Here is a 26,031-nt window from a genome sequence, read left to right as displayed (position 1 = left end):
AGAGGAGGAGAGGAGAGGGGGCTCTGGGGGATGGGCCGAGGCCCCTAACAAAATAAAACGGTGTTCTTTTTGTTTCACTTGTCATTTGCATCCCGATAGAAATGTAAATGAAGCCTGAGAGTAAAACCAGCCTTAAGCTAATTTGAACAAATCAAGAAAGTAAAGTAAGACTTAGTGCTATCCTAACCCATCGCTTCATTATTACATTCTCCATCGACGTTCATAATTATCTTATATAGGCCTGGAATCCGCGAACATGCAAGCCAGCATGCATATACCAGAGCTCACCTACACACGGCAGCTCTGGAGCTTGCTCCCTAGTAGATCCTCTTCTGTCTACAGAATTCTCTCCTAAACGGCTTCTAGTGATAATTTACCACTAGAACGTTTTCCAATTGTCCGTAGTTATGGTCCGCTAAACATTGACCCAATCAGAGTCATTAATAGTGATATAAATTTTGCAAACGTATTCCCTGATGTAGCTAGCGGATCGTCCTACATCAAGTCCTTCTATCTATGATTTATCTAATCATACCTTTGTCTTATGCTTCTTTTCCCTCTCCTCCATGGCGAACTTCGTGTCAAGCTCTTTTCTTGGAGGGACTTCCTTCTCCAAGAACACCAGCAGGAATCCTAGACCCGCGAAAGCCAAGCTCACATACCAAACCACATTAAGCGAATCCACGTAAGCGGACCGGACCTCCTCAACCGTGAAGGGATCCGCGATGGAGTCGATAAAGATCTTAGTGGCATACTCATACGCCCGCCCATTAGTGAGCTGACTACCGATGGCAGCGTCTGCGATGCGCGGCGCCAGAACGTCGAACCGATTATTGAACACCGCCGTGGCAATACTTGCACCCCAGATAAATCCATACGTGCGTATGAAGGACCACATCGCGGTGCACCGCGCCGTATCCTCCTCAGTAAGTAGTGCTTGAACCGCGGGGAGAAGAACCGGCAGCGCGAGACCCGTTCCCAACGCACCAAGAAGCTGGTAGCCCACCCATTCTCCCATGTTAGATTCGGTGTCGAGAAGGGTCAGAAGACCGAACCCGATAATCATCAGCGCAAGACCCGCGTGCTGCAGGGGACGATAGCGAGGTCATGAAACTGGTCAGGGCGAGGGCCAAGATGATCGCATAGAATCCAAAGGACCTTTTTGTTGTGGTTGGCTTAGTCTCATAGCCACCAGATGTCTGATTCTGCCCATCGGCGGTCGAGATATCTGCGGCCAGATCATTCTTATGGCTCTTGCCTTCGTCTAGGTCCTCTGTCATGCTGGTAACTGGGAGTGTTGTCACCGCGGTCCCAGCGTCTACAGCCATCTTCTAAGGGGTCACAGTTGGCAAAGAAAACGACCAAAAAGTCAGAAGAAAAAAGGGCGGAGTCGAGTACTGCTGATGTACACAGGCTCTGGCACTTGAACAGACTGGAAGATGCAAAATAGACGTGAGATACGTTGATTGAGCACCTAAGGGGTAAGCAATGTAGATACATATATCACTAATTGAATGTAATAATCTGTAAAGTTGGAACCTTCGAATGATCGTCCGCAAGATTGGAATCCCTGCGATCCCGCGACCTACTCCGTATATACTCCGGGATCGGGACCACGGACGAATTCGGTCAAATCCTTTCTCGATACATGGCCTGTGCAATATGAATACCGGGGCTGGGTTGTAGGTTTCTCCACGCCTCGGTCTCTCCGGTCGACGATGTAGCTGGCGCTATCGAATATTTCGGTGAACACCTTAGCTTACTCGTCAAGGTACCATGCGGTGACCCAGTCCCCGAGAGTTAACAGGTACCTGGGATTATTTTCGACAAGCTTGGCGAGTGCTAGAAGCTCAGTCTCCGATGCGCTGATCTATAACTCGTCCAGGGACTTGTGGTTTCGCCCCATGATGGTGGTGATCAGAACCTCGTGGTCAGAGCCGGGGTCGTCAATCTTTGCGGTCAGCCTGAATTCCAAGATATATCTCCTTTGGGTTCAATCTTGTGAGCGCTAATTCTCCATCTAAATCATGAGCAACATTCAAAAGAGCAGGCTTGGTGGCTAGATGATGCATTCTTTCATTAACTACTAGCAAGAATGCTACAGTTTCCGTACTTCACATACATCTCAACTTTTATCTCTAGTTCACGTCTTTGGTTGCGGGAGAATTGGAGACTTAGACAGATATAGTCTCTACAGATGCATCCGATCTTAATTGTATCACCAAGACAAAATGGCAACATATAGCAGTCTCTGAAAGATGTGCAAAGACAGGGGCAACATGTGTGATAGACCCCAACATTTAAGTATGACGCTCCCAATGCAGTGACCCCGATAGAGAATGGAAGCAGCCAGACTAAACAATCTGTGTTTGGTGTTAAGGGAAATTGCATATCCAGGTTGTACAAGCTAGATGAGTCCTATAGGAGGGATTCCCCTGGCAGCAAATAAAACCAAAGCACAAAGGAATCTGGTGCGTTCTTCCCTCTATAGGTATTTATTGGCCTACCTCAAATATGTTGAAATGAACATCCTGTCTCGACTCGATTACTGTGCTAGTATACCCTGTGATTAGCAGTCCACCCCAATCAGCGACAGCGGATAGTTAACCTTTGCATTGAATCTGCATATAAGTCTGCGTAGAAACTAGATATGGTGTATCTATGGAGGTCCATGGAGAGGGCGTAGAGCTGAAGTGAGGGAACCAATGCAAGCTGCCTTGGGAGGAAAGCACCAGAGTCGCTCCTTCCGTCTTAGGGCTGGGTGCGTGCGAATTGACCCTCTCACCTTTGTTTATCTCGTATTTCCACTTTCACTTCAATTTCCTCGCCCAAGGCTCGTAAAGCCACGCACTTCCTTCAAGATGCGGCGCAATCGCCCTCCTCCTCCATCGAGCGGTCCACCTCGTTTCAATCCTGAGCTGTCTGAAATATGCCCACAGAGGATTAATGTCAGCTCTTCCATGGCCCAATCGATATTTGCAAATTTCCAAGCGAACCAAGAGACCAGACATCTGGTGTTCAGAAGCAACCGTGACCAACTCCAGCTGGTGCGGCTCGAGGCCACTCGTCTCAGACTCTTGCTCTCCACCGATCGCGCACAAGATACTCCAGATAGGCCACATCGTATGGAAAACATGAGCTCCGGTGATGACACCATCTCAGACACCACCTCCTCCCGCGACTCTGGCCCTCCTAGCCCTCCCGCCCCAAACCTAGTACGCACAAGAGCTACCGTCCGTAGTGAAAGCGATATCAGCGTTCTCGATATTGGTCCCAGCCTACATTCTTCTGATACTTCCTCCCAATCCAGCTCCCGCCAATCTACTCCCACAAATGGAAATAACGGAGATGAACCTGTCCGTTCCGCTGCTCCTAGCAACGCATCAAGATCTGGCAGCGAGAGCTCATACATACCAAGTGACGATCCCTTCAAGGTGGAAGATGATGACTATGGTACCGTTCCAGCCGGAGATGAACCTGTCCGTTCCGCTGCTCCCAGCAACGCATCAAGATCTGGCAGCGAGAGTTCATACATACCAAGTGACGATCCCTTCGAGGTGGAAGATGATGACTATGGTACCGTTCCAGCCGGAGATTCTGGGACTGACAATTCTTCTTCGAGTCAACGTGGACGCCGCCGCCGAAACCGGGCAAATGTCTCATCCCGTTCACGTGGGGCTCGACGTGCTCAGCGAAACCAGGCAAACGTCTCGTCCCGTACACGTCGGGGTCGAAGTGCTCAGCAAACCCGGGCAGACGTCTCATCCCGTGCACGTGGGGCTCGACGTGTTCAGCGAACCCGAGCAAATGTCTCATCCCGTGCACGTGGGGCTCGAAGTGCTCAGCGAAACCAGGCAAACGTCTCGTCCCGTACACGTCGGGGTCGAAGTGCTCAGCAAACCCGGGCAAACGTCTCATCCCGTGCACGTGGGGCTCGACGTGTTCAGCGAACCCGAGCAAATGTCTCATCCCGTGCACGTGGGGCTCGAAGTGCTCAGCGAAACCAGGCAAACGTCTCATCCCGTACACGTCGGGCTCGAAGTGCCCAGCAAACCCAGGCAGACGTCTCGTCCCGTACACGAAGTGCTCAGCAAACCCGGGCAAACGTCTCATCCCGTTCACGTGCGGCTCGAAGTGCTCAGCGAAACCAGGCAAATGTCTCATCCCGTGCACGGGGAGGTCGACGTGCTGAGCGAAACCGCGCATTAACAGCCACTAGAACCCAGAGTTTAAGAATTAGAGATTCCACTGAAAGCCCTGTTGAAAGCCCTGCTGCCATTTCTGATCATTCTTCTGATGGGGCCAGCAACGGTACTGACTCGCTCTCTAATTCGCATTCTTCTAACGCAGCCTCCCAGCTATCCCAACCTTCCGTGCATCACTCCCAGAACTCGGAAGAAGGAATGGATCCGGACCCTTCGGCCGTGGATGACCCAGGGGAGGATTCAAGTGACACTATCGAATATCAGTATCCCAATCAGGACTGATGCAGAGTGCACAAGGTTGAGGATCTCAATACAAATTTCCTTCAAACCAAGGGAGACAGACTGTACTGATATGGGCTGGTAGCGACGGCAGGGTACTATCCGAGGAATTGAGATCTGGGGAACGGGTTGAGGCATCTAATTTGGCACTGGGGCAAGGAGTGAAACTGACGGGAATTCTCAGATACATAGCAACGTTTTGCATGTATGATCTGATCATTAGTTCCTTAACGATGATTCTATTTTTAAAGATACACGCATTGTAAACATGACTTATTCTACGGGGTAAGATAAGACAAGGTCTGTCCTATAGCGAGAAATACATGTATAAAGGGGGACTCTTGGTGGAATTAGAGCACCATTTCCACAAAAAATACATAACCTACATGATGTAGCTGGCTAGTTGCTTTGTACGATGTATGTATATCTCTCCTGGGCATGTGCAATTCATGATACAAACACAGGTGCCATAGTGAAACACAACTAGGGGCTTTGCTCGATTAGCATCAAAGGGGCTTATGCTAGATATCTAGGTAGAACAGCTTCATTCATGAACTAAAATATGTCTGATCTCAAATTTGTAGCCATATAGGACTCGCTATATATGCACTGCATCCGCATTGCCGCTGGGTGACTGGTTTAGTCATGGACAAGGAAGCTCAGACGCTGGCTTATATGATGATACTAACAGGCAATTTGTGACATTACGGTATTTCTGGAATGATTCTGGATATATCTCCATTGTTTGGAGCATCTAGGTTCTGTTCTATAAATTGACATCCACAGCCTCACTCATGACGTAATCGGAAACACCGCCCGGCACTAGCCACACCAGGACTTCCCCCCGCAGATCCCCAGGAACAGCTTCTCCAACTCAATTTCCGGTGCTGGTTGGCCTGATCAAGTTTTCACATCTATATCATGTGGAACGACGAGGACAATAACCCCTACGGGGCCTTTGACCAACATCAGTCTGGGCTATCCGACTCCCTACATTCGGCCGCACTCTCGCCTCGTAAGCTGTCCGCTCAACTTCCACTCTAACGCTTCTGCCTTTGGACCAGTACCTCACACCAGCCAGCTCTCTATGAACAGGATTCAACCCCTCCCTCCAGCCGCGATTCTAATAGTGAACCTCCGGATTACCTCACTCATCCCGAAGACCTTAGCGACCCCGAGGATGAGTCCGAGTATGGTGCCTCTAGCCAACAATACCCCCGGAAAAGCGTCTATGATAGCCGCATCGAGCAGCTCCTCTATGAAAACCCGGATATGCCAGTTTTGATTACTGATGCCGGGAAGAATCATGAAGGCGGCGGCGGCTTCATTGTTTACACTATTCGGACTGCGGTATGAGCATGTCGCCCGGGTGGAGAGCTGTACAGTACTAAGTTATGATAGGACCTGGAAGTGCGTCGTCGATACTCTGAATTTGCATCATTGCGACAAACCCTCGTTAATTTGCATCCTACTCTGATCATTCCGCCTATTCCCGAGAAACACAGCATGGCGGACTATGCAGCCAAGCCTACCAGGGCCAAAGATGATGCAGCCATCATTGATCTTCGCAAGCGGATGCTTAGTGTGTTCCTTAACCGATGCAGGCGTATGAAGGAAGTCCGCGAGGATGGGGTGTGGTGGAGATTCCTCGATCCCAACGTCAGCTGGGTGGGTTCAATCTGATTGTTCCTGGTTACGAGTTTAGATACTGACGCTTGTTTAGAGTGAGGTTTTGAGCTCCCATCCGGCATCGTCTGTTCCGAAAAATAACTTGAAGGCACCACCTCTCGATCCTGCAAACCCGACACCAGCCCATGGCTGGCTTCCAGTTCCATCTGCCTCTGCAAAGCTCAAGCCCAACAGTGGGGCTGCCGCATCCACTGGAGCTCCGGTGTCGCCCACGTCGCCAAGTGAATCCGAGCCGCCCTCGTTCCCAGGACCTGAAGTCCTTGGGCGGTTCCCTCCCGAGTCGCGTAAACTCAATGAACAAGAATTGGACCCATACTTTATTAACTTTGAAGCGTCTACTCGGGAGATAGAGCTACTTTTGCAGGGGAACATTGAGAAAGTCAATCGACGAACTCTCTCGCATCTGTCTTCTCTCTCGGCCGACCTCATGGAATTGGGTGCGCGTTATAACGGGTTCTCTCTTTCAGAGCAATCGCCCACGGTGGCTGCTGCCATTGAGCGCATTGGCCAAGCCGCGGATACTTCCTATATTGAAACCGAAGAGCTTTCGTCGGCTCTGAGCGCAAGCTTTGCCGAACCCATGCGGGAAAGTGCCCAATTCGCTAGTGTGGTTCGAGGTGTTCTACGATACAGAGTCCTCAAGCGAGTGCAGCAAGAAATGACTCGTGATGAATTAGCAAAGAAGAAGACCCTGCTGGACTCCCTTGAACGGAGCGAGCTTGAGGCTAAGCGTATTGAGCATTATCTCAATCGCACCAATCCCCAATCTGCAGGCACAAAGCCCCGTTCTATGTCGACCTCGTCCGCTATTAGCAGTGAAGGCAGTGGTCCTAATATTTCAGCTGACTCGGGTTTCCCTCCTACACATGACAGCCCTATCAGCTCTCCGCCTGCACCTCAAATTGGAGGATACAAGAGGCCCGATTCATCAGCATCAGCGGCCCCATCCCACCGGAAGTCAGCAAGCGGGACCTTTGTGGCCAACAAGATTTTCGGTCGCATCAGCCATGCTATCCACGGGTTCGCGGATGTGGACCCCGAACGAACACGCCGGGACCAAATTGGCAAAACGAAAGAAAGTTTGATCCAGGTATGTGGACTTGAGCGATTTGGGATTGATGCAGAACTAACAGGCATGCTCAGTTGGAGCAAGCGTTAGAGGTATCCGAAAAGGATGTCAAGGATGCCAGTGCCGGCGTGTTGCAAGATCTCAAACGTTTCCAGAAAGACAAAGAAGCAGATTTGCGACGCTATATGGTATGCACGAATCCCCACATAGTACGTTCTGCTGATCTCACGTTTTTTCTTTACTGTTTAGGTCGCCTATGCTCGATGCCATTTGGATTGGGCGCGAAAGAATCTCGAGACATGGACGGAAGCCAAGGATGAGGTGGACAAGATCGTGGCTCGCTAGATTGTACTTCATCTTCATGCTTTGCACAGGATTGTGCCTAATTGAGGTTGGCGCCGGCGTTAATCGGCGGATATCTCTTACTGTGCTTTTATATTGTCACTACCTAGCTGGGCCTACAAATCTGGCATATTCAAAAAAATCCTCGCCAGTCTCGGCCATTTTGGTTGCATGAAAAGTAGAAGCTTCGGAGCGAGTCTGTCCTGCCAAGTCACTAGGACAACATCTTCCCCTTGCGCTTGCACTCCTTCGGGGCGATATTGACCAAATGTCTGCACAGGGGTCGAGAGTGCCTGGGTGTATTGGCACCGTTCTCATGAGCAGTGACAAGAGAATGAATTGTTTCAAAAACGTAAAGGGCAAAGGGCGCATTCCAGGGTGTTGGCCAGGTCCATCAATCACAGTTGGTCCGTGTGCACGACGATCGACAGGAACACTGGAACAGATCGGCCTTGGAAGGAACAACAGTCAATATCTCCCTTCTATCCCTTCGTAGGAAGCTGAAGGTTTCAATTGGCAATTCACATAGTACATTTGTGCGACTATCTCGGGGCTTACATGCTCAAAAGCTTGACTGCGGTAGAACGGAGGACTTGACACGAGTCCTTCTGCATCGCGCCAAGACGAACACATCATCTGTGATTCCTGCAAGACGACAAGCTAGTTTCTAACATTCCGTGCCTTGCAGGCATGTCCGATCGTCAGCCTCTCAGAAGTGACAATCTGTGGTGCTGCATCACTCTGACCCCTCGGCGGGTGTCCCGCATCATCAACTCCACCCTACCAGAGGGTGGCACCGCCGTGCGTCGACTGAAAATGATGAGTGCCTAGAATTATCGCAAGGATGATCGTCAGGACCGGCCATTTATCACAGCAGGCGCCGCCGCCTTTAGGTCGTCATGATAATTCTCGACATTGGTGGTCCTTTGGCGGTTTTCGGCAACAATTCCCCCGACGCTGGATTAAGATGCTTCCTCTTCTTGGCTTGGTGTGTTTCTTCTCCGTCGGTCTCGGCGTGAGTATAACTCAAAGAGATCAAATCTTTGAGAATGGCCGGAGGCTGCAAGACCTCGGCAATGACCAGGCTGTCAGCCATTTCCCTCCTTCACGCCAGACACAGCATTTTACCCACGATCCCACTATCATCCGTGTGGGTGACGAGTATTATCTTTACCATGTCGGTGAACACATCCTGATCCACACTGCGTCTAGTATGGCTGGCCCATGGAAACGTGTTGGCACCGTGTTGGATGCCAAGAGTGTGATCCCGAAGGGAGACCGTGCTGCGCCCTGGGCCCCTACTGTCATTGCTGTGGATGGTATATACTATTGCTATTATAGTGTCAGTAAAGCTGGCTGCCGTGACAGCGCTATCGGCGTGGCTACCTCGAGCTCGCCCGGTCCTGGCAACTGGCATGACCACGGCATTATTATCCAGACTGGCACGGGAAATGGATCAGACATCTATCCTTACACCGTGTCAAATGCCATTGACCCTAGCACATTGATCACCCCTGAAGGAGACGCTTATTTGACTTTTGGAAGCTATTGGAATGGGATTTTCCAAGTCCCGCTGGGAAAAGACCTTCTCTCGCCAGCTAGCACTACCGAGCCCGATGCCCGTCAACTGGCATGGGAGCCAAAATCGCTCGGCCCGCCGAACCGCATGGCCAACACCATCTGTGGTGACCCGACCGGTCCACACGCCATTGAAGGTGCTTTTATCTCATACAATGATGGTTGGTACTATCTTTGGTATAGCCATGGTTTCTGCTGCGATCTGAAGGCAGATAACCTCCCGCCCGCTGGGCAAGAGTAAGTGCCGATGATTAACGAATCCGTCGGTCTCTACTGACACAACCTAGATACTCGATCCGTGTTGGGCGATCGCAAAGTCCCCGTGGGCCATTCACCGACAAAGCTGGTACAGACCTTGTCAAAGGCGGCGGCGAACTTGTCTATGGCTCTAACGGAGACACCTATGCTCCAGGCGGACAAGCTGTGATCCGCGATGGCGATACCGATGTGCTTTACTACCACTACTGTAAGTTTTCCCTGCATCAACAACCATATGCGAAAACAAATACTGACCTCATCACAGTGAACAGAACGATTGGCATTGGGTTCCAGGTAAGCATCCACTTCCTCGGCAGGCTTGTGGACCGCGATTATCGTGATCTATGCACATCCTGTCGATCCTCCTTGCCCCTTGCACAAACGTCATCAGTATCTGATCTAACACACGCCCATAGGATGCTTTACTTGGATTTAATCCTCTCAAATATGTCGACGGATGGCCTGTCGTCCAGGCCTGATCTCACCCGCCCACGTCATTAATTTCTCCCCACGTCATTACTGTCTCCGTTCGCACGGACTTTGAAACCAACTCTGATCTCATCTCACTACCCTTTGGATCTGCAACCATCCCTTTGCTTTTGAGAATGGCCCTCGAACCTGCCTATTTACGCGCTCTCGCCTACCGACATACTCGACTTGCTCCCCTGTTTCTTGCTGATAGATTCCCTTTCACCCTGGTTTTGTGATTCCACTCACGGGCATTCTCCAGTGTGGTTCAATTTTTGCATTGGGCGGCGTACAGGTCTTGGGGAGTATACCTTGCTACTTCGTTTGGGACATTTTGTTGTAAATAGTGATTTCATCTGCCAATATACCCAGTCTGTCAACGGCAGCCTCCCTAATCTCGGGGAGTCGGGGTCCACTATCTAGGTACTCAAATAGCGTAGCATTGTACTCTATAACAAGAGCACTTGATATAGGAATTATCTGGTAGGCGTTAGTATAATGGCTCATTAAAGTATTGAATATACCATTCAGAGTCTCCCATCTTCCTTTGGATTCATTGTACGTAAGTAGCTTTATCCTGTCGGTGTTGTTTGTACTCCTGATCCACAGGCAGCAATCACATGCTCAGGCATCAACACGTGATATGGACCGACTTCCCGATTGGGAAGTATGTTTGTCTTGTTCCCTTAAGTAAAAGGACAACTCCCTCCCTGTCGACGAATCTGACCAGTGGCTGTGTGATTTTCCTAGCTTCAACATCCTAAAATTCCTTAAAATATCATTTCCCAAAAAGATCTGTCCACTAAAACGGACTGGCGCCAGATTCGATTCGCGCAGTCTACCGAGAAAGGACTGCTAGGAGCCGACCGCCCTCTTTTCTTGTTTTATTCTTGTGTCTTTTTTATTTTTACTACTTTATGGATTAGCATAGTTTTTCCTCATTGATTCCCTCCTCTGGCTGTCACTTTGTGGCACTTTACTATTGGCCCGTGTAAAATAGATGCCACAGGCCTGGTCAGGGTCCCTTCCCTGTGAGTATGTTTTATATAAATCTGGATGTTCCTCAAAATGCCACTCTACACACCTCCTCTAGAGTAGTGTAGCTCTAGCAAGTAATCTGTTTATATACAGCCATAGCTATCTAGCAGCCAGCGACCGTTCACCACAGGCTAGAGTTTTTCTTCTCATACAACAGGAGCCTTGAAGGTGTGTGGGGAGACGCATTAATGTGCATGACGAAAATTGATATATCCGGAAGCTAAGAGCTATAGACTGAGTGAAACATCTGACAGTTTCCCCAAAATCACTCTAACGCCTCCTACTCCTCCCGCTAACCTACCTAGGACCTTATGCCGGCTTTCAACACGCCACACGTCGTATAGCTATCGGCGTGCAGCCAAGGACTCGTTAGATACTCACAAAAAAAGCGCTAACATCATAACCAATTGTCATTGGTTACTTCCACGATGTACACTAGTGACCTGGCCCCGAGAGAAAAACGTCATGCGTTTTAGCGGAAATTTGAAGGTAAAATTGTCTTAGGGCAGGGAAGATATGGTGATCTGGTAGTCAAATCAACTGGTAGAAAGGCAGCCGGAAACACTATTAAGAAGCCAGTTGGACAGCCAGGCTAGGAATTAATACAATATCATCGATCAGAAATAAAGATGAACTTCATCGTCATAATAAATGGGAGTTGTGAACTGTTATGGCAGATAGATGGAGTTGGTCATGCCATGGCAACTCGTATTCATTAAGGTCGATTCATTGCCTAATGCGCGAGCTAGCGCTTACTTATGTGCCCTATTCGGTCTGAGGGGTAACCGCTAGCTGTTTGGACTCGTAATTTTGTAAACTTGCTGGGCCTTCTTTTCAGTTTTCATACCTTCAACCCACCTAGCCTCGTGGGACTCATTCCTATTTTATGAGGTTGAGCAACTAGACCTCCCATCATGGCTTGCAGAAATTTGAGCCGCGATTCCTATCGCGTGGGATGGATCTGTCCCCTGGAGGTTGAACAAATCGCAGCAATGGAGATGTTGGACGAGGAGCATCAACCTCTACCGCAACCGAGTGGGGACACAAACGTTTACAATCTCGGCAGCATCAACGGCCATAACGTTGTCATCGCCGGCCTTCCCCGGGTAGGGAACTGCTCCGCGGCCACAGTTGTCACTCAAATGAAGATGACATTCCCAAACACCAAATACGGCCTGCTAGTAGGTATCGGGGGCGGCGTACCGGTTGAAACAGAGCATGGGATGATTCGTCTGGGACATGTGGTGGTCAGCGAACCTACAGGTACACACTCCGGAGCGATACAATACGACCATGGAAAGGCGAAGATGGGCCAGTTCGAGCGTAAAGGTTTCCTTCCACCACCGCCGACTGTCCTTCTCAATGCTGCGCGAGAGGTGGCTGTTCGACGTCAACGGATGGATTACGATCCCGTTTGGAAGAATCTAGAAAGGATTCGGGTTGATCGTCAAATACATCGTCGCTTCAAGTTTCCTGGCGCTGCAAATGACCATCTCTACACGGCAGACTATGAACATCGGCAAGAAGGGGTGTCGTGTGAAGATGGTGGATGCAACGGGAACTATCGGATTAAACGGCTGGTTAGCGAAGAATACAATCCCGTTGTCGTTGTACATAGAGGTACAGTTGCCTCGGGCGAAATGGTGGTTAAAGATGCTAGGAAGAGAGACAAACTGGCAAAGCAGCATGGGGTGCTATGCTTCGAAATGGAGGCAGTTGGGGTCCTGACTGATTTCCCGTTCATGGTTATACGAGGCATCTCCGACTATTGCGATTCTCATAAGAACGATGTGTGGCATGGCTATGCAGCGGCAGTAGCAGCCGCCTATGCAAGAGAGCTCTTCTTTCACATGTCTATCGAAGAGCCACAATTGTGGGTTTCTCAATGTTATAATGTTCAGTGGAAACAGGGTTACGTACATAACTTGCTGATGCATCTTTTTAGAAATCCTAATCCAGCGCTTATCACTTTCGAGCTTCCTTTCAACTTGTCTGCAACGTCCGCAGTAAATCAATTCGTTGCAAGAGAGGACGAACTCGCAAAATTGCAAGAAGTTCTGACGGGGCCTGTCGGGCGCCGTACTGCTGTAGTCCAGGGACTGGGCGGTATTGGCAAGACGCAGCTCGTGCTTGCACATATCAAGCGACATCGCTCTGGCTACTCGGCGGCAATATGGATGAACGCGAGCGACGAAATTACGTTAAAGCAAAGCTTTGCTCAGACAGCCGAGTGGATTCAATCCCATTGTCCGTCCATCACGTACATGGCAGGAGCCTTGGAAAGTCAGGACCTAGACGAGACGGTGAAAGCAGTCAAACGATGGTTGAATGAACCGATGAATGACCGCTGGTTAGTTGTCTATGACAATTATGATAATCCACTGTTGCGCAACTTTAAGAGGAAAACCCCTAGCCATGCGTCCTATATCGAAGCAACTTCATGTGGCGATGAAAGCGAAGACCTTGCGAAGGCTTTTGATCTTCGCACATTTCTACCTGAAACTGACCATGGTGCTATCATTGTGACCACACGTTCATCTATGGTGAAGCTAGGTCAAACTGTCCGCCTAAGCAAGCTGCAAGATATCAACGATAGTCTTAAACTTCTGGAGTCTGTTTCTAGTCGCGGTGGTTTAAACCAAGGTAATTACTGGTCGATATGATTGACGACGAAATACTGACATCAAGAATACATAGACCCAGCTGCCATTGATCTTGCAAAGGAGCTCGATGGGCTTCCCCTAGCTCTTGCTACTGCCGGTGCATACTTAGAGCAAGTGTCGATAAGCTACACTGAGTATCTCCAGTTGTACCGTGAATCATGGCGGCAATTGCACGAAGCAACGCCGCAACTTCCGACGTACGATCAGACGCTATTCTCAACGTGGGACGTCTCGTACCAGTATATTCGGCAGCAGAGTTCAGTCGCAGCTATGCTTCTCCACCAATGGGCCTACTTCGCCAAAGAAGATCTATGGTATGAGCTACTTGAGGGTGCTGGACCGCAAAAGCCGGAGTGGCTAAGAGAACTCATGAAGGACAAGCTCACATTCCATGCAACTATGAGGCTTTTGTGCAGCCATGGACTCGTGGAAGCAAATCCACCCATGAGATCGCATACTACGGAGTCAGGAGGGTATAGCGTGCACGCATGTGTCCATTCATGGATGCTTTATGTGCTGAATCAAGGGGTGGATAATGGTATGGCTTGGACAGCAATTAAATGTGTGGCAGCGCGGGTGCCGGAGCGAAGCAAACGCGAATATTGGATCATTCAGCGGCGGCTTATTGCACATGCAGATAGATGCCTGAAGACATTCGGCGAGACCGAAGTTGGAGGTGAAATCGCGAGAGCTCTGTATTCTTTCAGCCTGCTCTACTTGTACCAAGGCCGCCTCCGGGAGGCAGAAGCGATATGCAAACGAGCACTGGCAGGTGACGAGAACCTGTGGGGACCAGACGACATATGGACGTTGAGTCTCGTGAACAACCTCGGCAACATTTATGAAAATCAGGGAAGGCCCCAAGAGGCAGAATCAATGTACAAACGCGCCCTGGAAGGTTACGAGAAGGTGTGGGGAGGAGACTCTCCACTCGTACTTGATATTGTCAATAACCTCGGGGTGCTTTACACAAACCAAGGCCTGCTTCAGGAAGCCGAGGAAATGTACGAGCGCGCCCTGCAGGGCAATCACAAGGCCTGGGAACAAGACGATACATCAATATTAGATACTGTTAATAACCTCGGAACACTTTATGCGAGCCAAGGTCGATTCCAAGACGCAGAGGCGATGTACCAACAAGCCCTGGAAGGCTACGAGAAGGCCTGTGGACGAGAGCACACATCAACACTAGTCGCCGTTAACAACTTGGGTAATTTGTATACAACTCAAGGTCGGCTTCAAGAGGCAGAGGCGATGCACGAGCGAGCGCTAGAAGGAAGGGAAAAGGCTTGGGGACGAGAGCATACATCGACGTTAGAAAGTGTCAATAATCTCGGTCTCCTTTACATGGAACAGGGCCGACTCCAAGAAGCAGAAGCAATGTACACGCGAGCACTCGAAGGTAAAGAGGTTACGTTGGGGCTGGAGCATACATCAACCCTAGCTACCATCAACAACATCGGTCTTCTATGTGTACATCAAGGTCGATTCCAACATGCAGAGGCGATGTATAAACGAGCCCTGGAAGGCTACGAGAAGGCGTCGGGGACCTCGATTTTGACTTACATCCCTGCCTTGGACACAATTGAGAACCTCGGCATTCTATGTGAGAAGCAGGGAGATATTGATAATGCAATACTGTATTATCAGCGAGCGCGAGCTGGCACTGAGACTGTTTTTGGGCGAAATAGTGCAAGATATGCCCAGCTGTCTACTCGAATACGGTCGTTGCAGTGTGAAAGTCGTGAAATTCGTGAAACATCCGGTCAAGAGATCATTCAAAGCGAACAAACTCCCTTGGAGAAAAAGTGGAGGAGCTTCAGAGCGAAACTATCCCATAGGTTCAGGTCTTGATGAAGCACATCACACCTTCCGTCTACAATGCTGTTTTTATATCACATTCATAATTTCGTTCGCCAATTTAGAGGCTCCTAAGGAATCCAGGCTGCCAACTCAGTGGTGGGTTTCTACATTCAATATAATTCATACTCATTGACATCCATGGATATTCAAGTGCTCTAATCCCCGCTGGTATACCCGGTGCACAACACATTGTTTTCTCTACTCTTCAACATACGGGCAGGTGGTATACTGCAGAAGATTGCAAGTAAATACTGAGAGAATCCATATTTCCTACGAATAAACGTTGTAGCGAGTAAAGCATAGGTGGGGATAAATTTGATATACTAAATTACCACGGATGAATGCAAATTCGGAAGAACAGGTAGAAAGACCTGCGCAAAATCCTTGGCCTCACCATCTCCGACCTTCTCCCCAAACCGACCTAACACTCTTCCTATCCCAATCTGCACCTGAGCCTTCCCGCGGTGGACTTCGACCATGTCGTGAGCTTTGTTCATGGTAGCTACGTGTCGGACTTTGATAATTGTCTCGATCTCGCTTCTCATTGTTTTCTAATTCGATCTGCCAGCGCTCCTTTCTTTCCTTCTTGTGTCGATGCACATTGCCTTTCTGGCTAGAGGTCCTGCTACCAGCGCCATGGTGTTCGGCTTCGGGCTCCCAAGAGTTGATCCTGCGGGGGCTTACTCGACCCCTCGAACCTGTGTCTGAGAAGGCATAGTCGTTTCTTGTGTTTATGTTGTGGTGACTCCCCTTGTCAGCATCGTCATGCCAGCCAGTGCGGGTACGCGATGGGTTTCGTGAATATTGCTCTGGGGAGGCATGGCGCGAGTTGACCCTTTCATTTTGATGCTGCTCATATCCATCGTTGTTTCCCCATCCGGTATCGTGTTGTTCCCAACTATTTCTTGCATCTCTGCTGCTCCTTTGATCATTTCGGTTCTCTGTATCTCCATGACCATTCCTCTCATCTTGGTTGCTATGCTGGTCATATTGTACTTCTGCAATGCCGAACTCATGATCTTGTCTGTCCTGCTCCCGTTGGGTTGTTGTCCGATGATCCTGGCCTTGCTTGTTTTTATTTTTATTCTTGTTTTTATTCTTCTGCCTTTTTTGGTTCTGTTGGCTCTGCTGATTCTGATTGTTCCCTTGCTGGTTCTGATTTTGCTCATGTTGCCTTTGTTTGTTCTGTAACGCACGTTGTTTCCTTTGCTGTCGCTTCGAGAGTGGATTCGGCTGCTGGTCTGGTGTGTGAGAGTTATGCGCGTTCGTCTGGCTTGGAGCATCGAAGTTTCGGGGAAACACTTGATTCCCCGGAGATCTCATTCCCTGATTGAGCGCCCGAGGGCTACGATTGATCACGAAGCTTGTTTCGGGCCTTGGGACTCTTGGTCAATATTCAGGTTCTCATTAGTCACGGGCTGCCGAGAGTGAACATACTTACGGAGCATGTAGGATGTGTCCGCGATCTTTGGGCGAACCCATCCACGAGGGGTGAAATAGGGTCCATATCGGGGGGCTTGGGCTCCATTCTCAGGCTCATAGTTGGCCTGCGCACGATCCATGTTTATTCTGCCAAAGATCTGACCTTCCTGTTGTTGTCTTCTCAGACGCGAGCGATACCAAATGAAGCAGAACCAGCCGCAGATTGGAGTGAGTAATCCGACCAACAGCAATACCGCGATTAAAATATTGTTCTTCATGGTGCACGATGATGAAGCGAGTGGCCCGAGATACTATATCCTCATTGTGCTGTGAGCTGATTGAGCACTAATGGATGTGAAGGTTTTCGTGACATACATTGAATAATAACAGAGCGGTACAGGCCTTAAATGACGAGTGCCGGGATCAAATCAAAGATCTCAGAGATATGCTGAATGGCGACGAGCAACGAGCGATTTGGTAAAGGAAAGAAAGGACAGAAGCAGGAGACAAAAAAGGACGACGGGGATAATATGGAGGAAGGAGCGTTGAGAATGGCGAACCTGCCAAATAAAAACTTCAATTGTGATCTACAGACATGCCTCTAGATATCTTATTTTGACTTGTGATTGTTTTGTTTGCCGTGGGGTCTTTGGGCTCATATTTCCCGTGCGGCCTGTATTCTTGACAACCAATCCTCATGAACGTACGACGCTTTGCCTGCACATAAGAGGGAATCAAGTGATTTCTGGAAGGCACCTGATTCCGTGGATAAGTTCTCTGGTGCCGAGAAGTCTGACGAGCCCAGCGCAGACGAGACGACAATGACGCGGAACCCGAGGGTAAAGATCTCAGGTTTCGAAACCCAGCCAAGAAGTCCATCTGGCTCGGCGCCAGAGCCGACCAAAGAACAAATATATGTCAAGCCGTCGAAGGCCCAAGAGGATATCTGACTCACAGAGAGCTCCTCGTACGCCGAGCGACTTAACCTCAACAAGGCCCGGGACCAGAGTTCAACCTCGCGTACCTCGTCGACAAACAAATTCTGTTTTTCCTCCTCGAAGAGGACGGTGCTCTCCTGGCGATACTCTGCGATCTGATCAGACACAGCAGTGAGGCAGCTGCGTGCGTCATATCCACTGATCCTTGGCTCTTGGCCGGTCAGATATCGGAGAACTCGCTGTCCAAGAAGCGCAGAATTCGAGTAATTATCAATGATAAAGTCGACAAGAAGAGCACTTGCATTTAGAGGTGCCAAAGTCACATCGGTATCCGGTGATACGGATGAGTGTGACAGTATCCAAGAGGCCGCAGATGCAGCCATATCACGGATTTCGTCGTCATCGTCATTAAGCATGTCATATAGAACCAAATATACATCCAGTAGCACTGCATCTACGCGTGTCTGGTCACCGGATAGTCGAAGAGCCCGTGAGAAGCTGTTAACAGATGTGACGGCAGCAAAACGAGTAGTAAATTCCTAAAATCAGAAGCCTTGTTAGCCATTGACCAAACTATTGATCACACGTCTTGGTGAACTCACGGTCTCTTCGCTCAAGGCTGAGCGCAGCTTGATAGTCCAGCTGTGCACATCGTCTTCCAATGAAGATAAAGCTTTTTGGTCAGAAGAAAGGCGGATTGCCAGCAAACAGCCTCGAAGTCGGAGCTCAGCATCGGTTGCTTCTCGGTTCCAGGCAGTGATATCTGTCTCAGGGCGGAAGCCGTTGGCGATAGCGTCCCAAGGGAGACCAAGGCTTGAGATAGTATCGAGGTGTGATGGCAATAGTGCCTCTAGAATAGAGGCCAGGTTTGACGCAGCCATTGTTCTTACGTCAGGTCGACTATCTCCCAAAATCACAGATGAATACAAGTTAGCCAAGGGTTGCATGTAACTCTCGTTTTGGCCAACCGTCTCATGGAGTTTCTCGGCGATCCAACGAGCAACATCTGCATCGAATTGTGACACTCCAAGATAGAATGTTGCGAGCTGCTCCCACTGCTGAGAAGCAAGCATTTTCAACACCTTGCACCATGCAAGCGCTCTTCTGAGAAGGGCAGATGCTCGGCTGATGCTTGATAGATTCCATGCCTCTTGAGAAGCGTCGAAAACAAATTCCAAAATCTCATCAAGATCATGAATTTCGAACATCTCATTGATGAAGGTGATAATCCTGCCTATAAAATCTTTAGTGCATGTCTCTGGCCCACAAAATGCGCACTGACCTTCAATACGTGCTTGAACAGCCCGTTCCAAGGTGCCATTTAGAATCTCGACAAGCTCGGTCGCCACAGTTGGCGATTTTCCAACACGGAATAGGACCTCTAACACAGTCCGCAGAGTCATAAAAAGTTCGTCAAGGTTTGCTGCTAAATGATTAGCTCGATTCCAACTCAAGATAGTGGGATTTACACTCACATGTCCAAAATTCATCGGTAGTGCATGAGTATCGGCGAAGAGCATACCGCACACATAACGCAACACCATGAACATAATTCTCGGTGATCGTTCGGGGAAGGATAACAAGGGCACGCAAAGCTTCAGGAATGTTGTGTCGGGTGAGCAAAGACGCATATACACGGGCCGCATGTTCTCTGACACCCCAGACAGGGCTGCTTAAATGCTCAAGAACCAACCCACGTAGCATCTCATCAGTAGGATCATCCAGGCTGGGAACTTTGTCACCAACAAGTTCGAGTGCAGGGAATACCCGCTCGGTGATAATCTCAGTGCCCTCCGCCGCTTCGCCCTGCGTCGTTGCGAGAAGACCAGAAAGCAATTCAAGCAGACCGGGATATTTGGGGAATGTGATTCTGGCTCCTGGCTCTGACCCCGAGTTGCCTCCGAAGCCCGGTCCAGCGCCAGGAATGACTCGACACATTTTTGTGAGCAGAGCACGGAACAGCATCAATCCTGAATTGCGAAGAGCCCAGATCGGCGACCCCAAGCGTTCGGCAGACAGCGTCAGGGCCTTCATGATGAATGGCTCTGTATGAGGGCCAAGCTTTGCATTGGTGAAGATATCCTTCAGACAGTTCATTGCATGAACCTGGGGAAGTTCCAAGTACTGTCTTTCTTTGTCGTACTGCACGGGAAGGTATGAGATTTCGTGGAGCTCATTCAATGCATCATTGAAAAATTTCGTTCCTGGATCCGAGCCAACAATACCTGTCACCAATGCGGGCAAGCCAGCAGAGCGACGAGTGAGCTTAGAGGCCGAGTCAAAGATAGTTGATTTAGCCTCCTGGTACCAAGTCTTAGGAAGTTCTCGGATCGATGGATCTTTTGCGGAGCTGCATCGCTGGCAACATGTCGCAAATGTCTGGGAAACATTTGAGAATGCACCTCGATGACGAAGCTCAGCCAGTTGTGTGAAGCTGGCTCCACCAATATTTGCAAAGTCCGCTCGATTGAGTCCGTCACTCCCACTTGGTCCATAGCTGGTGTTCACTAGGGTGGCATGGAGCAAAAGGCTTCTTTGGTCAGCGATGATGTATGACTGATGGATAATAATACATGAACATACCTTGATTCGCGAAGGGATCTCCAGGAATATGAAAGAGCGTCCTTGGGTCCTACATTCAGATCTTCGGTAGGCTCGTCTGAGTGACCTTCGGGTGAGTCAATACACAGTAAAGTCTTCGCTTCTAGCCAGATCCTATCGCAAATGGCGACAATGCGGTCATGGACAGATCGCCAAGCGGCGGATCCTGACCCATCAGAGATCAAGGTATAGAAGTTGGGCATAAGAACGATATATCTGCACTTGGGATCAGTATATCATGTATTGTTTTGATCAAGAACCAAGACCAACATACCTAAGACCAGAAGTATACCCATGGAGTGGCGCCTCACGCATGACCGAGGTGAAGAGGCTCTGAGAATCCAAGAGACGCTCCTCGAGCTTAGTCAAAATTGTGTCAACTACAGAAGCCTTAGTCGCCCACCAACCAGAAGTCGGTTGAGCCGAGTTGGCTGGTAACGCCGCGCAGAAAATAATGTGGTAGAGACGAGCAACGGTGTCAGCATGATCGGCTCGACTTGTGTTGCTTGCCAGGTTTTCCGCCCGGGCAATTGCATCTGTCAACCGCATTCCTACGGAGGACTGTTGGTCTGTCGTATTTTGCAAACCACTGAGAAGAATCTCCCGGGGACACAGGCTCAGGATCGAAAGAGAGGTTTGTCGAACTTCCTCAAACGGATCCAGCAGAAGATCAATCAATAAACGCAAGAGTTGAGCATCAAATACTTCAACCTGAACCTTCCAAAGATTTTCCATCTCTGATTTTTGAAGATTGGCTTCTATGCGTGGATCGAGACCGGAGTCTAGCAGGAGCTTCAGAGCTTTGAGGGCTGTGATATGGCGTGAGTATGAGGCACCAAGCCGCAAATCACGACCCAATAATTGTAAGTATGCCCTCAAAAACTCTTTGGTCTCGGTCTCATTTTTGGCCTCGCCTGTCTTGTTTGCTGTCTGCTCTGATTTTGAAACAGCATCTTCATCCTTTACGACTCCACCCTTGAGGCGCACAATGAATTTCCGTGTCAGACTCAGGATTTCTCCTCGAGTATAGGCATCGGACTCGGCATGCATGGAGGGCAATCCTCGAAGGATAGCATTTGTTGCCCTAACCGTGAAGGGCTTGATTGTGGAAAATGCCGTGATTAGCAATGACAAAGCCGCTATACGGATATTGGCTTCGCGATGCAAAAGGAATTTGCCAATCACGTCGCTTTTCATGACCAACACATTTTCGTCCAGCTTCGCTTTGCCGGAATTGAAGATATCTGAGCTTGTTAGCAAATTACCAATCTCATCAGATTGTCAAAGCAACTCACAATCTTCATGGACCAGGTTGATTTTTTTGCCGATTTGTAGTGCAGCGAAAAGAACCATATACTCTGCTTCTGGCGCATCGGTCATATCTCCTCTGAGAAGGCTCTCGACTGGGAGTGTGTCGAGGAACAGTTTGAAGCCATTCGTATCAATGGCGAACAGAGGTTGCAAGAGCGTGTTGGATAGGTCTTCCAAGGTTTCCACATTTTGTAAGACCATGCGTCTCACGGGGGTTACCCACATCGCCGAGACTTTCTCGGGGAAGTCTCAGGCTTCATCTTCTGAATCAAAATTGATAGTACATTTCCGGCTGCCACAGCCATGGTCCTATTGTTAATTTGGACCAGGATCCCAAGAACAAAGATCCGAACTGCTAAGTCATCGGATAGATTGCCAGATGCCATATCAAAGGCGGGGCTTGAACCACCAAGAGACAAAGCTTCATGGTCATTGGCAATAGTGGTTACCCAACTTGCTGTGTTCCTCGACAGCCATTGACGGGTCAATGGGATAAACTCGTTGGGCAATATAGCATCCCTTCTGATCAAAGTCTCCAAGAATACCATAGAACCCTTTAATCTCGACTGGGGCTCGCCAAGCACAATGCTGGGAAGTATGGCATCAAGAATCGCGGTTTGCAGAGCTGTCCTTGTTGCGCCCTGGTGGTTTTTGGCTAGAATGGCAGTGATTGACGCCAGGAGTTTCTTGATAGGCTTTGGCTTAGCATCTTCATATCGATTCAAACAGATGTCAAATATTGACAGCCACGCCTCTTGAGAAAGAATTAACTCTTTGGTGGTATCGCATTGTGACTTGACGGCAGCATCAATAAAAGCAGTAGCGGCATTACATGCCTCAGCAGAATGGGGTGGCGAGATAGATGCTGTCGATAGCGTCAGAACTAACGACTGCCATACCCGGCTCACTTGGCTTTTGTAAAACAATATTAGATCATATATTCATGGTGAATTTGAAGATATTCCTCACTTACTCAATGTCTTGGCATGTCAGTGTGAATTTTACCAATGGGCCTTTGGCGATATCTCGGAGGGTTTTCTCCGAGAGCAATTGTACGCTCTGCGCAAGTTCTTCCATTTTGGATGATAGGGCACGTTGCGCCTGGCGTAGATCATCAATTGCCAAAGCCCCAATTACACACGTCAGTATATCTCGGATAACGGTCTGCGCGCAACCTTGGAAGATCTCCCCGATGATTAATTTTTATGCTCCCCGCGATGCCTCAGGCTGCCAAGAGATAAAAAGTGGGATTCCAAATCAGGCTTAGTGCGCTGTCGTCGGCCAAACCATCTTCCGCCGGATCGCCGAGAGTCACGGGACCGAAGTTTTTGCTGTTCCGATGCCAGTGGAGCTGCGAACACAGGGTCATCACTTCTTCTCCAGTCATCCGCCCCTGCCTTTCTCCTTGGGTTCTTGTAGTTTTATTTCTTATCTTCTACTATTTCATATCACTTTTCACAATGTCCATCTGGGATTCCCTCAGCGGTCGCAAACAAAAGCAGGGCCCCGATGCCTTCGACCCTTCAACCACGCAAGATGCCACATCCTTCCTCTCCGAGGTCGCTATTCCCGATCCCTCTCGTCTTCATCCTTTGGCTGGTTTGAACCAGGATACTCTCGACTACCTCTCCCTCGAAGACTCCGCCCTTGACGAACTCCCGGGCTCCCGATCAGTGTTGCCATCCCGTGGATGGTCAGACGACCTTTGTTATGGTGCCGGCACTACCTATCTTGTTGCACTCGCTACTGGAGGCGCATGGGGTCTTGTAGAAGGATTAAAGAAGACACCCCCCACAGCAGCACCCAAGATTCGTCTGAACAGTGTACTCAACTCAGTGACCCGTCGCGGTCCGTTCCTCGGAAACTCGGCTGGTGTTGTGGCTATGGTTTACAACGGTTTCAATTCGGCCCTTGGATATGCGCGCGGCAAACATGATGCTTCTAACAGTATCGTGGCTGGCGCATTGAGTGGTATGCTCTTCAAGAGCACACGTGGAATTAAGCCCATGATGATCTCTGGTGGCATTGTCGCTTCAATTGCCGGCGGCTGGGCTGTATGTATATCGCGGTGATGTGCCATGTGTCATTTGCTAATTCCGATTTTACAGGTTACGCGAAAGGCCTTCTTCTAGATTGCTAGCATGGCCGGTCTCATCCTACTCCGATCCTCGGTTATCCGATTCTCCATACCCTCTACGCCATCCTTCAACGACATTGGCGGTTGACGATTAGCCGCCTTGCCCTGTCTTTTCACTTGCGATGTATTACAACTATTTTTTATTTATTCCGCCTGCGGATCTCTTCACTCCGGCGCTCTAAGCATCATTTTTCGCATTTATGCGTGGGTTGGGAATGGGATGTGCAACTGGGTTTGTACTTTGTATTTCTTCCGTGTACATAGAAAAGTCTCTTGCATACCTGCGATTGATAGACTGTGGCGCTTCCACAAGTGTCTTGTCAGAAACGTATTTTAATGCTGCTAGTGACTCCAATAGACAAGTTCTTATATGTCTTGGCCCATCTCAATGATTAAGATTTACATGTGATATGTTGGCTGCGATTCAAAGCGATGTTTGGTGAGCTCAAGCGGCCCATGTCAATGCCGAAACTTGGAAGCGAAGAACTGGGCGATTTCCGGACTAAAGGATACATACCTACATAAGGTATGTACCTGGGTAGACAGGCACCATAAACATCCACGGATGGATGCAGCCTTTCTCTGTTGTCCAATCACATCCTCCGTCGACTCCTAGCCTCAACAACATGCGTATGTATGTGGGTTCCGATATGGAGCTATGTTGCACTAATTCATATAACAGTCCTCAAAGAAATATGACTGCCACCGAGTCCAAGCATGCCAATCATGCTGGCAGCAGACTTGTCTAACAGGTAGAGTGGCGCTATATCTAGAGCCAGACTGTGGTAAGGTGAACGGGATGCCCAGGTGGCTCGATAAGTGTGATGTATTACCTGGCAAGCTACCTACCTAAGAAAGTCTCCATGGTCTCCTATACCTGGGGGTTTGTTTCGGTTATCTCATACTAGCTGCCCTTCTAGGCAGGGTAATCACTCTTTAATTACCATATCACAGACTACATAGACCGGTACGCTATTTCCGAAACAATGTAGGTAGACAGCAATGCTCACTCGTCGTTCTTGAACGCTGCAGTATTTCAGTATCTGAAGATGAATGATGCAGAGGATCACATTTTCCGCGAAAGAAAAGAGAGCGAAAGGGTTTGAGATGACCTGAGATACATAGACAATAAGAATAACAATTTTATGTCAAGCCTTGTCCGCCTCTCTACATGCTCCTATTATTCAACCGCGGTCATTGACCCGCATTTACTGACCCGATTTGATAGGCCTACCCTGTTTAACATTCATAGACTTCACAGCCAAGTTCCGCGCTCATGTGGCGTCATCAGGGACCGGCCGTTCCCGACAAAATACGGGGAAGAAATTTGGTCGCCCGCATCAGATCTTTCATCTTCCTTTAGACCCTTGGCAATTTGCAATATATCTTCAGTCAGTAACCAGATCTGAACTTTTGTACCAAGACTTTCACTCGAAGTTGGGCTTGTCAAGGCCGTCGAGTCAAGTGTGACGAGGAACACCCTCATTACCAGCAGTTCCAACGGGCCTCGGGAATTGGATATGCAAAGGGTATGGTCCCGACTTAGAATGGTCTCGAATCCCAGGGAGCCTCTCTCATCGGCGCCATCTATGATCTGTCGCCTCAGATGGATGCGATCCGTTGTCATCTGCGCTGTGGCTGGGCTTTTGACTGAGTTGAATGTACTCCGGACACATCTGTGCCTATCTAAGACCGCCAGCTTTGGTGTTCTCCGTTTCATCGACTAACAACACGCAATATACGGGTATTGTTCATATACCCAACTCGGAGGTAGGATTCCAAACACAAGAAGGCAATGGAACACAACACCATTCGTTGCACTCGAATGTACCTTCATCGTTTGGCAACAGAACTGACGAAGTAGCTTCGTCAGGATCAACATGTAATAGAGCATCTTATACTACCGTCCCATTTGCTCCTAGATATTCTTTATAAGTTCTCTTTTTCCAGTCATCCACATGTACATATGTACTTCCCGCCGATACTCCATAGAAGGCGCTAGAGAACGCCATGTGGAGTTCAAGTGGGTAATGGCGCAACGTTTGCGCGGTTGGCTTTCTGGACTTGCAACCTGCATACATTATGTACATGTAAGTATCTTTTCGCTTTTGCCTGCATGTCACCTTGATATGCAGCAGATACATACGATGTACATCCTTCCTCTGATGCA

General features: G+C 49.1%; 7 protein-coding genes across 7 annotated transcripts; 5 read left to right on the top strand and 2 right to left on the bottom strand.

The window, feature by feature from the left end:
• Positions 1-529: 529 nt before the first annotated feature.
• N7457_008703 (uncharacterized protein) lies at positions 530-1,066 on the bottom strand (the record flags this gene model as incomplete). The annotated part of the gene is made up of 1 exon (XM_057179746.1): positions 530-1,066. One exon carries the CDS (start codon positions 1,064-1,066, stop codon positions 530-532), a length of 537 nt encoding a protein of 178 aa, XP_057028132.1.
• Positions 1,067-2,861: 1,795 nt separating this feature from the next.
• N7457_008702 (uncharacterized protein) lies at positions 2,862-4,487 on the top strand (the record flags this gene model as incomplete). Its single annotated transcript, XM_057179745.1, has 1 exon — positions 2,862-4,487. The coding sequence occupies one exon, from the start codon at positions 2,862-2,864 to the stop codon at positions 4,485-4,487; it is 1,626 nt and encodes a 541-aa protein (XP_057028131.1).
• A 918-nt stretch (positions 4,488-5,405) lies between these two features.
• N7457_008701 (PX and BAR domain-containing protein) lies at positions 5,406-7,587 on the top strand (the record flags this gene model as incomplete). Its single annotated transcript, XM_057179744.1, has 6 exons — positions 5,406-5,499; positions 5,566-5,834; positions 5,886-6,152; positions 6,208-7,263; positions 7,317-7,430; positions 7,492-7,587. The coding sequence occupies 6 exons, from the start codon at positions 5,406-5,408 to the stop codon at positions 7,585-7,587; spliced, it is 1,896 nt and encodes a 631-aa protein (XP_057028130.1).
• An 841-nt stretch (positions 7,588-8,428) lies between these two features.
• Positions 8,429-9,899, top strand: N7457_008700 (putative endo-arabinanase; the record flags this gene model as incomplete). Its single annotated transcript, XM_057179743.1, has 4 exons — positions 8,429-9,399; positions 9,450-9,628; positions 9,686-9,714; positions 9,837-9,899. The coding sequence occupies 4 exons, from the start codon at positions 8,429-8,431 to the stop codon at positions 9,897-9,899; spliced, it is 1,242 nt and encodes a 413-aa protein (XP_057028129.1).
• A 1,941-nt stretch (positions 9,900-11,840) lies between these two features.
• On the top strand, positions 11,841-15,443 carry N7457_008699 (uncharacterized protein; the record flags this gene model as incomplete). The annotated part of the gene is made up of 2 exons (XM_057179742.1): positions 11,841-13,569; positions 13,624-15,443. 2 exons carry the CDS (start codon positions 11,841-11,843, stop codon positions 15,441-15,443), a joined length of 3,549 nt encoding a protein of 1,182 aa, XP_057028128.1.
• Positions 15,444-17,529: 2,086 nt separating this feature from the next.
• N7457_008698 (Armadillo-like helical) lies at positions 17,530-22,801 on the bottom strand (the record flags this gene model as incomplete). Its single annotated transcript, XM_057179741.1, has 9 exons — positions 17,530-18,351; positions 18,415-19,046; positions 19,095-19,235; positions 19,288-20,342; positions 20,396-20,629; positions 20,688-21,657; positions 21,709-21,894; positions 21,948-22,636; positions 22,698-22,801. The coding sequence occupies 9 exons, from the start codon at positions 22,799-22,801 to the stop codon at positions 17,530-17,532; spliced, it is 4,833 nt and encodes a 1,610-aa protein (XP_057028127.1).
• Positions 22,802-23,184: 383 nt separating this feature from the next.
• N7457_008697 (protein transporter TIM23) lies at positions 23,185-23,856 on the top strand (the record flags this gene model as incomplete). The annotated part of the gene is made up of 2 exons (XM_057179740.1): positions 23,185-23,778; positions 23,833-23,856. The coding sequence occupies 2 exons, from the start codon at positions 23,185-23,187 to the stop codon at positions 23,854-23,856; spliced, it is 618 nt and encodes a 205-aa protein (XP_057028126.1).
• Between the last annotated feature and the right edge of the window lie 2,175 nt (positions 23,857-26,031).

The sequence above is a fragment of the Penicillium paradoxum genome (assembly GCF_028828445.1).
Source record: "Penicillium paradoxum strain IBT 22861 chromosome Unknown utg000007l_segment0_segment0, whole genome shotgun sequence".
Taxonomy (NCBI): domain Eukaryota; kingdom Fungi; phylum Ascomycota; class Eurotiomycetes; order Eurotiales; family Aspergillaceae; genus Penicillium; species Penicillium paradoxum.
This window is presented reverse-complemented; position numbering and strand designations above follow the sequence as displayed.